This window comes from Lepidothrix coronata, unplaced genomic scaffold, assembly GCF_001604755.1.
Source record: "Lepidothrix coronata isolate B3197 unplaced genomic scaffold, Lepidothrix_coronata-1.0 Scaffold67, whole genome shotgun sequence".
In the NCBI taxonomy this organism is placed as follows: Eukaryota; Metazoa; Chordata; class Aves; order Passeriformes; family Pipridae; genus Lepidothrix; species Lepidothrix coronata.
The window spans coordinates 800,809-815,818 of record NW_016690247.1 but is presented as its reverse complement, the minus strand read 5'-3'; the positions used below and the strand labels follow the sequence as shown (position 1 = coordinate 815,818).

Below are 15,010 nucleotides of genomic sequence, written 5' to 3'. Positions count from 1 at the left end.
TTTAGTACTCAGCTTGACAAGCAAGAACCCACCACCACCCTCCAATAAAAGCCAAATGAGATTTGAGGAGATGTGAGAGCTGACCAAATCTTAGCACTTCACCTCACACAGGAGGGTTTCAGGTTTTCATGCTCCCTTCCAAACAGGTCTTTAATGGTGTGTTTTCACGGGAAGCAACAAGCTGCAGAGTTTGCCCGATGAGGGGAGCCCGGAGCAGAGGAGATGGACGGGAGCTGAATCTTCAGCACCACAGTCCCAGGGCGCTGACGAAGTTGTCCCTTCAGCACCACGGACTGCGGACATTGCTGGAGTTGTCCCTTCAGCACCACGGTCTGAGGACACTGTAGGATCTACCCCTTCAGCACCACGGACTGGGGACATTACCGAAGTTGTCCCTTCAGTACCACGGACTGGGAGCACTGGTGGAGCTCTCCCTTTAGCACCACGGTCTGGGGACACTGCCGGAGTTGTCCCTTCGGCACCACCTCCGGGGACACTGTTGGACCTGTTCCTTCAGCACCAGCGCCCGAGGACACTGATAGAGCTGTCCCTTCACTCCCCACGCCCCGAGGGCGAAGAGGCACCTTCCCTTCAGCACCACGGTCCGGGGACACTGCCGGACCCGTCCCTTGGGCAGCAGCGCCCGCCCCGCCCCGCCCGCGGCCGCCCCGCAGCGCCGCTGCCCCGGCACCTGCCGAGAAGCACCGGCCTCTTCCCGTCTACCGAGGGCAGTGGGCTGATGGGCCACGGCCAGCCATAAACGCCTTAGATTAAATTAAAGCTACAGTAGTTGAAATCAGCACAGCAAAGAGGTAATTGCTTCAGACATGTTGCTAGCACGGCAGTATCACGGAGTACAATTAAGTTAGACATAAATTAGTCTGCGACCACATTCATACTGCTCGACTTTGCGGTCCTCTGATTCCTGTCACTGTTTTCTCAGAAGAGAAGTTTTGTGGAGATAGAGGTGCCCATCCAGGTTAGGGAAGGCAAGGTCTTTGTTCATTCAGTTTTAAAAATCAGCCCGTTAGTTAGACACACTTTTGCTGGAGTACCTACTGACTACAGCATGTTCCCCAATGCATACCCCACTGCATGTGCTCCTGAAAGTCTGTCTGGAAGGTTTTAAAGGGAGAAGGACATGTATGTAAGAGCATACACACAGATTTCAAAAAAAGAATCTTCACTAGCGATTAATACGGACATTTAAAATCACTTCCCAGTGCAAGAAACACAGATAAGAACTCTTATTTTCCTGAGAACTTAAACAAATAAAGTATTTTTTCCCCCTCTGTGAGCCAAATTATTTTAGGATAATAAGAAATTAAAGAAAAAATCTCCATGCTCACTTTTATAGACTACCAGTAGATCAGATATCATCAGGAAGCCACTTTAGTACAGAAGAGATGGTACAAAAAATAGCAGTGCATTTGGCAAGATGCAGATAGCAACTATTAATAAACTTTTAAAAGACGGATCAGATATCCTCCAGGAGAAGAGCTTCCCAAATGAACAATTGTTACAGAATGTCTGTCTTTCTACACCGTTCTTTATTGTTACTCTTCCTCCCAGTGGTTCCCTGTTGCTATATACACTTTTAAATTTAAACAATTCTGACATCCCAAAGTGCCTCTGCCTACAGAAATGCACGCTATTCTCTGCATGCTGAGGTGCTCTGAGCTTCCTAAACAAATCCCAGCTCTTTGCAGGAGAAAATGCTAAAGCTTCCCAAGCAAGTTGTACTTGTTTCCAGGTAAAACACGATCAAAACATCGAACTACTGTACAAACAGCCCTTTCCACCTGTCACCAACTGAGCTTACAAATGCAGCAAGTGTTGCAGTCAGTCTTAGGCAGGAGTACAGGGCACCATGAGTACACAGGCGTGTGCATGGAAGCCTTGTTGTAATCCAGAGGGGTATGACAGTCCAGCATTCACTTAGCAGAAATAAGTGACAAGAGACAGGTCAAGGATGAGAGACCCAGCGGTCAAAGGAGGAAAGAGAGTTCTGACATTGTAATGAACAACGGGAAACACAAATCATCAGCCAAAGTTCCATTCTACTTTATATTCTATAACCTATTAATATTTGCTTTTTATATTAATATATCTAATAGCAGAAAGGAAGAGGAAATTATTCCTTAAAAATTCTTATCTTTGTAAGGGCAAATAGGCTTTATACTGTCAGATGATCTTTCAAAGGAAATTTTTTTACTACTCCAGGTATAATACAGTCAAATACAAAAGTAAGTAGGTACTTGTCAAAGGGCAGTGGACATCATGTTCTGCAGAAAACTCAGTATCTTTAGGTGGCAGTGTAAAAATTTCTTGTAACAAACCCTAAATAGTAAAAAGACCAAGTCGTTCTGTATTAATAAGAGCTACTTTCCTGTCCTGTTCTGTAAAATGCACTATTAAACAGCCACTGAGCTAGAAGGGTCTTTTCAGATCTCCCCAGTTGTTAGGGGGCTAGAAGTTCTGGGAGAAGAACATTACAAACAGTCTCAATAAACCCACCTTAAAGAGTACAAAACCAGGGAAGAAAACCTGCTCATCCAGCCAAAGCTGGAGTTGTAACACAGTTCTGTGTGCACACTGCAGCCTCTAGTCTTCGTGGTGTTTATTTTCATGGCAGGGAAGCAAACTTTGTGTGAAATGCTCAGCTTTAGCTGCGGGAAGCAGGGAAGTACAAAATGACAGCCCATGGCTGTGTCCACTGACTGTCCCTTGACTGTCCTGGGAAATGGCACATCTGGGAATCTGGGCATCACGGATGTGACAGCAGGCAACATTTTGCCTTTCACACCATGTGCCCACAAAGGGTTGATGCAGACTATGACCTGTTGACACATCAGACACTCCAGCTGCAATAAAAACTTCAGGAACACATTGGGAATGCCCAGGAAAGGCCCAGCAATAGGACCACAGCTGTGGGAACCGCCACCGCAGCCCTTGCCAACACCAAAACAAAGTTTGCTAAAGCAGGGCTATGCTTGGCTACATCAAGGTCTCTCCCAGCTGATCTAGTTCCCATGTCCTCTTCATTTTCATTCTCATCCAGCTGCCTTTTGCCCAAGTTTTCCCCATGTCTCTTAAGCAAAGGTGCAAGAAGGAGTGCGGCAACAGGGCCTTCTTCCTGAGGGGAACCCCAGCAGAGTGTCACCCTGCCTCTTCCCCCACTCTTCCTCACTGCCCAAGCCAGAGCTCCATGGTAGCCACCTGGCCACTGCCAATTCCCCTTGCCAGAGCAGCCCCACTCCTCCCCAGTGCCACCCAGGAGATGAAGGATCCATCTCCAGGGGAAGAGGTGCGGGACACTGACAAGTCCAACAAGTGCCCAAGAAGAGCAATGAATTACATAATAGAGGAGGGAAGCAAGAAATTCATCCAGCACCGGCACCTTTGCATGTAACAGCCTTCTTGCCCCTCTCCCTTTCTCCCAACCCGGGGAGCATTTGCCCCAGCCCCGGCCGTGGCCCCATAGGGCCTCCCCGAGTGGAGACACTCACCGATGGTCGTGATGACCGTGATGGCAAAGTAGAAGGAGCCGGCGAATTTCCACTGGACTCCGGCTCGGTGCGGCTCGGACTGCATGATCACCAACTCCAGCTGCCGGTAGTCCTCGCTGGTGATGTTGTACTTTCCTTTGAGCCGGATCTCCTCGGCTTTGAGTTTCTCCTCCTCCCGCATCTCGTTGTCGGACTCCAGGGCATCAAAGACGGCAGCCCCGACCAGCAGGTAGGTGAACGTGCAGATGATAAGGGACAGGGTCCGCACGTTCTGCCTCTTCATGGCCGCCAGCAAGGGGCGAGTGAGGGGACCATGTCCCCCCCTGGCCGCCCGGGGATCCGACAGGCCGCAACAGCCACAGCAGGGGAGCAGCCGCCGGGGGGGCTGGCGGCGCCCGCCGCCGCCGCCGCTGCCGCTGCTCCGGGGCAGCTTGTGCTGCGGCGGCGGCCGCTCTCCGCCCGCCTGCTCGGACTCCTGCGAGGAAGAGAGGCACAGGAGGCTGCTGGAGCGCCGGGACCAGGTGCCCTGAAGCCGGGAAACTCTGCGCAGGACCTGCCCAAACCAAGCCGTCCCAGTGCGCAGGGCCATCCAGGGCACCCCCGCTCCTCCCCAGCACCGAGGCCAGGGGCAGGGGGTCCCCGCCGAGGGGCCGGCGGCCCCGGCACGGAGTCCTGCGGCGGGCGGGTCCCCCCGCGAAGTTGTCGCGGCGGCGCGGGGAAGGGTCGCCCGCAGCCCGGGCGGGGCGCGGCGGGGAGGCGGAGGCCGCCGCCGTCCCAAGTTTCTTCAGGCGGAGCGGCGGGGCCGGGGGGGGCCGGGCGGCGGCAGCGCGCCCATCCGCGGAGGAGGAGCGGGGAGAGGGGCGGCGGGCGGCGGGCTCTGACCGTCGGGGACCCGACCCGACCCGGCCCCCGGCTGCCTGCGGGAGCGCCGGCCGGGCGGGTCGGGACGGGCTGGGAGCTCTCTATTCTTTCCGCCGCGGTGCGCGGCGGGCGGCGGGGAGCCGGGCGGCTGCTGCTGCTGCTTTTGCTGCTGCTTCTGCTGCTGCTGCTGCTGCTGCTGCAGGTGGCCGCGGCGTGGGCAGCGGAGCGGCGTCCGGCGCGGCGAGGGCGGCGGCGGCGGCGGTGTCAGGCGGCGGGCGCGGGGCCGGGGGCAGCATCCCCGGGCGCGCCGGGCCGCGCCGCCGCTCCGGCGGGAGGCGGGGGCGCCGGGCCGGCGGCGTGGCCCTGGCGGCGGGAGCCGGCGCCCCGCGGGCGGGAGGAGCGGCGCGGAGCCGCCCCGGCCGGCGGGAGGGCGGGGGAGGCGCCGGCGGCGGCCGCGAAACGAGCACCTGCCCCGGGGCAGCGGCGGGGCGGGACGGCGGCGGAGGGCGCTGGCTCCGGCCGCAGGGCTGCCGGGCGAGAGCGGAGAAACGCCGGCGGCTACCCCCGGGGAGCGCGGGAGGGCAGCTCGGCCCCAGGCGGACACAAAGACGGAGACGAGAATAAAGATTAAAAAAAAAAAAAAAAAAAAAAGAGAGAAAAAAAAAAAGGAGAAAAAGGAAAAGAGGGTAAAAAAGGGATCGGGAAAATAAAAGGGTACTTTCACGGCTGCTCCCCCGGCGCTCTGGGCGGGGGCTGCTTTATTTAGGATGGTTTTTAGAACAAAGCCGTTAAGAAAAAGAGCAACCGTCCTCCTCCTCCTCCTTCTCCCGGGCTCTTGACATCATCTCGGGGAGAAGCGAGCCCGCGCCCCGCAGCCATCGCCTGCGCGCGTGTGTGTGAGAGAGCGTGTGTGTGTGTGTGCGGGCGTGTGCGTGTGTGTGTGTGAGTGTGTGCGTGTGCCCGTGCCCGCTCCGCCGCGAGAGGCGGGATGCGGGATGCGGAGCCCGCCCCGGCCCGCGGCGGGGAGTGCGTTAACCCCCTCGGTGCCGCCCCAGTCGGGAGCGGCCGCGGAGCACCCCTCGCTCCCTCCCGCCTCCCCCGGGCCCGGCCACGCCCCTGTTCCCGCAGGGACAGCCCGGAGCGGGGCGGGCTCGTGCCGTTCCCGCAGGGACAGCCCGGAGCCCCTCCCGCTCTCCAGCCGAGCAGCGGGTAGCGGCCGGGACAGGTTTGTGCCCGCCTCCCCCGTGGCCTCACGCACCGCAGCTCCACGCACCACCGCCCCTCCACAGACTGACACGTACAGCCCCACACACCACCGACAGGCACACACGCAGAGCTTCACACCCTGAGCTTCACACACCATTGCCTTCTTCTCCAGCATTGCACGCCACCGACCACATACACATATGAACAGCTCTACCCACCATGAGCATCACATACCGTGGCCCCCATGCACACACCTGTACAGCCCTACACACACCCGTACAGCCCTACACACACCCGTATAGCCCTACACCTGAGCACTGCACGTCACCGACCACACACACACACACACAGCCCTACACACCCCGAGCATCACACCCCACAATCACACACACTGCAGCCACTCACCGCACCTTATCCTGACACTGCACGCACACAGAGCTCCACACACCTCAGTTCCACTCAGGCAGCCCCTCCACACACACACACGGACCTCCACACACCACAGCCACACACCCCACAACCACACACCACAGCCACACACACACCAACTCGCTCAGATCCTCAGCCAAATGCACCACAGCACCACACACCAAAACATGCCCACACTACAGCCCTCCACGCACCACCTCCACACCACACAGCCGCTTCCCTAGCCTCAGCATAGTCCCACAACCACAGAGATGTGCATAGACACATGGCGCAGGGATGGAACTGGGTGATCTTTAAGGTTCTTTCCAACCCAAACCATTATGTGGTTCTATGATCATGACATACAACACACATACACACAGCAAAATGTTCCCAATGGCTCAGAGGAGACAGCCCAGTCTCACAGAGTCCATCCCCAGCCCCAAAGCTCCTGAGCCACCACCCTGGGATGATGCAATCCCTCAGGGACTCTAGTCCACATCCTATCTCTCCCTTCACCATCAGGTTTCCAGCAGCAGGTGTTAACACAGGAGCTTGGGGCTGCTTTCATGTCCTCTCTGAGACAAGGCTGCCCCTCCTGATGTTGCCTTGCCGTTGGGAACTGTAGGCGTCCTCCTCAGTTAGGGCTGGGATTTTCAGCCTTACTCAGTGAGGGCTGAGCTGGTCCTGACTTCTCTGAGCCTCAGATGATATTCCCTTGTTTTAGGTCTCTCTCAAATCCTAGGCCCCCGGGGCTAATTACTGTAACCTTCCATCCCTAAAAGCAACTCTGTCTCACTCTGGATTAGACCTTGTCTAGCGCCTTTGGATACACCTCCTTAAATATGAGGGGGCAGATGGATCAGATCAGAAGCCAGTCACCAAGAATGAAGCCCTTTGAAAGATGCATCCCAAGATAAGCAGACAAAACTGGTCATAAAGCCCTTTCTGAAACTCCTGATGCAGGGAGGAGGAAGAATTCATTTCATCAATTCAGCAAACGAGTTAACTCAGGTCAAATTCTGCATCACGTCACCTGAGCGTTACTACAATTGTTACAGCACCACATGCAGCAACAAGGTCTCACCTGCCGAAAGAAGCAACAGGGGGAGGGAGGGGAAAGGAGGAGAAAAGAGGAAATATCTGGTTTCGATCAACTCCTTAAAAATAGAAGTCTGATTACCATTGCCCATTTCTGATTCCCCAAGGGAGAGCAGGAGAGGAGGAATCTATAAATAGTTTGCAACACAGAGAATCCTATAGCAAAGTTGCTGGGAAAGATCAATAACATGATTCAAGGAGGGCTCCAAATTACATCTCAGGGGAGGGAGGTGCTGAACAGAATTGATAAATGAGTTGCAAATGCTGTGTGTGTTGTGTGTATCTAATTAACAGAGGGTGACTGGGATCAATAGCAAGGAAGGAGATGGTCTAAAAATAGCACTCAGGAAGGGACTGCAACCTGCGGGCAACAGCTTGGATGGAAATGTCCCCTGGAGTAATTAACCTTTCGCTGGAAAGTGGTGGTTACTGTGGGGTCAAAGTGAGGCCTGTGCACAGCTGGGAAGGGATGAGGTCTCCATGGGACTTAGGGCACAGCGTAGTGTGACAGTCGGGGGGGGGTACAGACACAGCCATGAGCTTGCAACCTTCCTCTGATCAGGTGGCAGTGACAACTTGCTATTTGGTGTAGTGCTTTCTGGAGAAATATTTGAATATTAACATTTTGTTGGGGTTGAGGAATAGGAAATATTTGCCATTCTATGTACTCATAAAGGTTTTGACATTGCTTAGAGAAAAGTAACAGTTATTTTTTTAAACATCTATTTACATTCATAAGAGTCTGGGATTTTCTTCTTTTTTTGCTGACCCCATTGCCAAGAAAGTATCCACTACTCTGAGGATTTACTTGGAGGATTCTGAGCCTTTACTCATCCAGACCCACCAGCCAATATATATTTGAACCACAGAGCAACTAACTTCCAAAGAGAAGTGCCCTTCCATCCTTCAATCTACAACAGAGATGTCAGGCAAACACCAGGGAGAAGGACTGACGTTGGGCAGGATGATCTATGGCTCAGCTCACAGGCTCTACTGAAGTGCCAGGCTGAGCTGGCATCACCCGAGTGAGAGGCAGAGACACACACACATCCAGGAACAGAAAGTTCACTTTCAGCCTGAGTATAGGATTTGGACCTGGGGTGTATGGCATGACTGAAAGAAAAGGAAACTGTAAAGATGAAGAATCTAGAAAATTTCTCTTTGTAAAGCTGGCAGGAAAGCATTGAAGGAGTAAGTAGTGAGTGAAGAGCTTTTCTCTCTTTAATATACGTAGAAGTGACTAAAAATTCCTGGACAAAAGGTTTCTCCATAAGATTAAATAAAAGTCTTTTATCCAGTTATAGATGAAGCTACCAACAAACCATGGTTAGTCACCTAAACAAAAGTAAACTCAAAGTACCAACACATAACTTAGCTCCTCTAGGTTTGGTCTGGCTTGAGGGAGAGAGCACAGGCTGGAAGATAGGTGTGCAGTGGGTGCCCTGGCTGCTGACAGCTGTGCTAATCCAGTTTTGCACCTACTCTCTCCACAAAAAGCCAGTGGGAATTTGAAATCTTCCACATTCAAGGTAAGATTGTGTGGGTGCTCTTATGTCACAGCAGCTCTCCTGTCTCACCTTGAGTTCACTCTGCAATGAAGGCAAGAGCTAAGAGCAAGGCAGCTGCACTCTGAGTTGCTTCTGTGGACCTCTGCAGTCCCTCCTGTGGACCTGTCAGTGATTCTCCTTGAGCAATCTAATGTCTCTCTCTGTGCAAGAAGGGGCTGAGAGCTGCCAATCCATGAGCCATCTTCCATGTGAACCACAAGAGTCACAACAAACCAGAAAAGGAAAAAAAAAAACCCAAACCAGAAAAATAACTGAAAAATATGATCAAAATTAGAAAGAAGAAGAGATAACCTGTTTATTCTTCTACATAGATTATCAATGAACCATTTTATTTCTCTGGAAATGGTGGCACAAAGATGACCAGAACAGCAGTTCTGCTTCAGGACAAGGTTTATTGACCCCTGAAGTCCTTTATGGTACAGCAGAGGCTGTACCAGGCACAAGGGAGAAATGCAAACAGAACAAGTATGTGTGGTTCTTTTTCATTCCTTAACTATTCTCCCAGTCTCAAACTATTTTAAATCGTGTTTTTCTAAGTTCTCAGTAAGTTGCTTTCTTTGGTGACCCATGATGGATCTTTCTTCCAAGCACTTTTTCTCTCTCTTCCTGAACCCAGCTAAATTTTTTTGCATCCTCAGCAAAAATTCAAGCCAAGGCTGGGTTGGATGGGGCTGGGAGCAACCTGGTCTAGCTGAAGATTTCCCTGCCTATCCCAGGGGCATTGGAACAAGATGATCTTTAAGGTACCCTTCCAACCCAAACCATTCTATGATTCTGTGAAAAATTCTCATCCTCTCCAAAGAAGGGGTTCAGTGGACACAGAGAAGGAAGAGCATTCCCTTTTATCTGTTTAGGTCAGGCTTCCTTCAGTGGTCCCCAGGCCCTGTGCTGGAAAAGAGAACACACTGTGCAATTACTCCATGCCATCACGCCTTGGTAAAGACTTTAAAGTTCAAGAAGGTAGCCCCATTTTTAGCTACTGTTCCCCATGCAGGGCCATAATGTGACATCTCCTTATGGCTCCCTCATCTCTACTACATAAGAGTGAGAGGCTCCATGTGCACAGGTGAGCAAGACAAAGGTGTAACCTTGGCTCACTTTGCCCTATAAAGTGTCTCTGGCCCTTTGGGGTATTTCTTTGAATTGCTACTATGAAAGAGTCATTGTGCTCTCCAGGGCTGTGTGCCCTTAGGAAACAGGAGATATATATCAACACCTGATGGGTGTTGAATTTTGCTGTGGATGTTCTTTTAAAAGATAATTCGTGGAAGGAGTAGTTGTTGCCGTGCTGTTTACATGAGAGGAGGGCTTCAAATCTCTAGCAATTCCAGTGCCCTGTGAGACTGGCAATACTTAAGAAAAACACTGCGATTTCAGTGATTAGGAATCACCAGAGGTCCCCCATAAAAATTCTTCTGTGCAAATCTACAAAATTCATTCATTAAATGATCTGGCCATGAATGAAGTCTGTCCTTCACAGTGCAGCAGCAGCAAAGTAAACATCGTAATTTTAAGAACTAGGAAGTGGCTCAGTTAAAAATGCAATGCCTGACTCTCAGCCTGTCACAGCCATATCTTTCAGCTCTGGTGGCCTTTGGATCAGGTTATTATCAAGAATGCAAAGATTAAAATGATAAGTACTAGCAACTGGATTATAAGGAGTCAAACTTCCCTTTTAGCTACACAAGCTCTCTTTATGTCCTTTCCTTCTGCCAGCTGTGTGCATTCGGACAGTCACTGAAGTGTTTGTGGACCATGGACTTATTCGACTGAGTGCAAGAGGCAGCCGAGCTCAGGTTACTGGGTGAATAAACCTGTGTCCTTAGAGCAGTAGTTCGGAAAAATGATGGAGGAGGGAACCTTCCCTGTGCAGCTCTCATTTTATTCTTTGTACCTTTTTCCCATTGATGTTCAAAGGAGTGCAACCTCTATTGGATACACTCAGGCAGGACTCAAATGATTCAACAGCGTTCCCTTCGTCGAGCAGTGTTTGTGCAGAAGCAGGTAGAACAGGGGACTGGTGCTTTAATTCTTGCCTCCATTTCCCCTGTGCCTGCAACATGACAGTCCTCTTGAAAGTAATCAGCAGTGACAGAAAACATGCACGAAGAGTCTCATTGACTTAGGGAGAGTGCTTGTGTGAAGCAACTTCACACGTGGGAGAAAAAAGAACAGGATCAGACCTACGCTTCGTATTTTTCCCACACTCATTTCTTTTTACAGGGAATTCACTAATATTAAATCCACCTAGGTGGCAGGACTGTGAGCATCTGGTCCAACCTAAATAGTCTCTTCTGTTCTATTTTTATACTCATGTATCATTTTTATTCTGCAGAGCCTGTGCGTGGCAGAAAGGGTGAGTTCACTTCTCGGTATACAAGCCAAAGGTCTCTTCCAGAACTGCTGTGAAGGATTTGGAAGATATTTCACTCAAACACAGAATTTATATATAGGCACAAAGCTTTCATTAAACATGAGCAGCTACAGGGACGGCATCAGTCACTGGCAGTAATGTATGCACGTCTTGTAGGCACACTATAGAGGAACGAGCTGCCTTGGAAGGATTAATACAGCAAAGGTGTTGGTTATTGATGCATATTTTGCTGAATTGACTCCATCTAAGTTTCCTGAGCCAATGTGACTTCCAGGTCTATTTGTAGATTACCAAATGCTCGCAATGTGATTGTCATTTTTGCATTTACTGCAGCTGATGCCTCAATATAATATTTAATGCACACTGGCCCTGAATAAGAATAAGTCTTTGAGAAGAAACCTGGAAAAGCAGAAAGGAAGATCCCTGTTACAAGTACAGCTTTCACCACCATCACCATCATCACCAAAGCTGCAAAGATGCAGAGCTCTAGGAGAAACATCTTCCAGCAGCAGTGGGTACTGTATTTTGATGCAACAATTTCTGAATGAATTGGCGGAAATATGCATTTCATTAAAATCACCACTGAAGACGGAAACTAATTGCTGGGGGGCTTCCTGGCTAGTGCAATAAGCTACAACTGTTACTAATGGAATGCCACTGTAAAGGGAAAATGAATATTTGCCATGGAATTGTCCTGTCCTTTCCAGAAAAAAATAATTTTCAGAATATTTAGAATAAGGCTGAATAAAATGTGAATGAAATATATAGTTTTACCTTACTTCTCTGTGTTGCTTACTTTAGCAGCACGTTCTCTCCAAAGGCTTTTATCTTTTTTGAATAAATGCTTGATGTATACTCATCCTTTTTATTTGGAAGAGATTGAGTGGGTCTTTCACACCTCCCTGTATTTTTTTTCCTGTTTGAGGACACATGAATACAGTCACCCTTCAGATACCTCTGTAATTTTCAGAGTGAATTTTGTTCTAACATATTTTTTCTGTCCTCTATTCCCGTAATTTTTGACCTGACCACCTCTCAGTAATGGTAACACTTCTTCCAACCAACATTTTCCACCTGCAGATGCCATTTTTCATGTAGGGAACAGAGAGATTCACCAAAGCTGCAGAGAAAGCCTGTGGCAGGTGGGGGATCCAGCTGCAGCATTAGCTTAGATCTTTCACAAACAAAGATGGGCAATTGTGAGCTGTCCCCACTGCCTCTACTTGCATCTCTTGCAAACCTGCCTCAGTGCTCTATGACCTGAATACTCCAACGTAATCCCTGAATACTCTTATTGTGGGTGCAACTTTGAACTCTAAGACACCTTAGGGCCAAGCAAGCCAATCTGTTGTAGAGCAAGTGGAAGAAAAGCTTCTTCCCTCTTCTCCACAGCCATGCTGGAGGTGTCAGCTTTATCTCACCAAATTCAGGCAGTGGTTGGACTGACTGGTAATTAAGAAAGTGATGCTAGATATTGTTATTACTGTATCTAACTGTGTTGAAATTGAAGTAAGACCACAGAAGAAGCCTAAAGCTCTGCTAATTCGATTACATTTAGCTGTGCCAGAGTCTCTTACAGATATTTTCCAAAATAAATTCCAACCTCTATACACACACAAAGCTAAACTGTTTCTTGGAAAGGAAGATCATAGTTTTACTTGTAGAGATCAGGCAGGATATGTACTGCAGTGAAAACCTTTCTTGAGAAACTCAGAGTCAGGGCAAAGGCAGTAGCAGCTCATGGAGAGAATTTCCCACCACCTCATATTATTACTTAGTTTGAAACTGGAGGAGGGAAGGAAAATGAACCTTTAATAACTGCCCAGCTCTAAAATCAATTTCAGTGCTCAAGACAGCTTGTAAACACACAATATGCTTTAAAAAGGATTGATGCTGAGCAAAGTGAGGTGCACATTTTCCTGCTGTTGAAGTCAAACAAAGCTCTTAAACAGCTTCCATTTCAAGGGTGAGTAAATGGCTACAGTATCAAGAGCCTTCCTCTGTCTGAAGATGAGAAATTTGATTCTCAACTCTCTCACACACATTTAAATCAGGAGTAACACACTGAGAATTGACCTAGTCTACATTTGTTATGAGAAAAGAATAGAAAAACAGTTTTGTATAAAAAAAATTCAAACAAGGATATAAATTATGATGATTTACACTTTTGGACCAGGAGTTGAGATTCCTTTTAAAACCACAATTGATTGATGAAGGCTCACAACATGCCTGTGATTCAGTAAGTACTGCACTCAGTTTGCAGATGGTTGCTCTGAAGCACAGGATTGTTATATGGTTACAAGCCCAGCAAATGAATTAGTGGCAGAGCATGAACCAAATGCAGGTTGCTATATCCTGACTGTCATACAGCAGTGCTTTGGGATAGTATTTCTTTCTTGTGGTCACTCATAACACAGAGAGAATTTCTATGGTTTTGTCTCTCTTGGCCACAAAATTGACAACTTAGCATTGTCATGGTTCTGCTGCCTTTATACATGCATGGTGTCACATCTCATTGTTCTGAGACCTGTGGCTTTGTTCAACAACCTACAGTACCCCCAAGGTTCAATACCCCAGTATTGTTTAACTTATTCATAAATTACTCGGATGAAGGGGTAGATGCCTCATCAGCCAGTTTGCTGATGACACAAAGCTGGGAGGAGTGGTTGATGCCCCAGAGGGCTGTGCAGTCCTCCAAGTCCTTGACAGGTGGAAGGGATGGGCAGAGAAGAACTCTCTAAGTTCAGCAGGGTCTTGCACCTGGGGAATAACAATCCCATGCCCCAGGACAGTCTGGGGGCTGACCTGCTGGAAAACAGCTCTGTGGAGAAGGACCTGGAGGTCCTGGTTACAACAAGCTGTCCGTGACCAGTGGTGTGCCCTTGTGCCAAAAAGGCTAAAGGGATCCTGGGGTGCATTAGGAAGATCATTGCCAGAAGGTCAAGGGAGATGATCCTGCTCCTCCACTCAGCCCTGGTGAGGCCACATCTGACGTGCTGTGTCCAGTTCTGGGCTCCTCAGTGCAAGAGAGATGTGGGCTATGAGAATGATTAAGGGACTGGAGCATCTCTCTTAGGAGGAAAGGCTGAGTGAGTTGAGCCTGTTCAGCCTCAAGAAGAGATGACTGAGAGGGGCCATTATCAATGGCTATTAGAATCTGAAGGAAAGGTGTCTGAGGATGGAGCCAGGCTTCTCTTGGTGGTGCCCAGCAATAGGACAAGAGGCAGTGGGTGGAAACTGATGCACAAGATGTTCCACCTGAATATGAGGAAGAACTTCTTTATTGTGTTGGTGACCCAGCATTGGAACAGGTTTCCTAGAGGTTGTGGAGTCTCCCTCACTGGAGATATCTGAGAATCATCTGGACACAATCCTTTGACCCACTCTTGCCCCTTCCAACCTTGCTCATTCTGTGATTCTGTGTAATATATTTAAGTCACTGAGGTAGGATTTGAAAAATTATGCATACTAGTAGGTTTAGAGATGCTCGACTTCCAACCAGGCTCAGTAAAGCTATCTTGAAGGACCAACCAAGAATAGGGATGGCTGCCACCGATGGCTCACAATATACACATGCAAGACAGAAAAGATCAGTGGTAGGAGCAGAATGCACAAAGAGAGTGAAGAGTATGACAGTGAAGGTCTTCATGCAGGGAATCTAACTTAGATGGGGCCAAAAGCAGACTGGAAAGAAGGTGTAGGAGACTGAGGAAGGAAGTGGACAGAGAAATTAGATGCTGAGGATGTAGGATTAGGAGGGAGATGATGCAATCAGTCATTTGGCACTGGGCAGAAAAAATTGCAGTCAGAACTGCAGAAAATGTTTATCAATGTCCACTTCGGCTGTGTCTGCAGCTTTTCCAACTGTCTGGAGACTCTGGATGAATCCTCTTGGCATTTTTTCTTGAAGGCAACAAAGTAGAGGGGGGAACATATAACACCCACATTTTAGTTTCCCCAAGGGGACAGATAGTCTGTCATGT

General features: G+C 49.4%; 1 protein-coding gene across 1 annotated transcript in view; it reads right to left on the bottom strand.

Annotated features, from left to right (window-relative positions):
• Positions 1-4,098, bottom strand: part of KCNK9 (potassium two pore domain channel subfamily K member 9) — a 96,215-nt gene extending 92,117 nt beyond the window's left edge. The window contains exon 1 of the mRNA XM_017818333.1: positions 3,510-4,098. Coding sequence (XP_017673822.1) covers positions 3,510-4,098 — 589 coding nt within the window. The remainder of the gene's footprint in view (positions 1-3,509) is intronic.
• Positions 4,099-15,010: the final 10,912 nt, after the last annotated feature.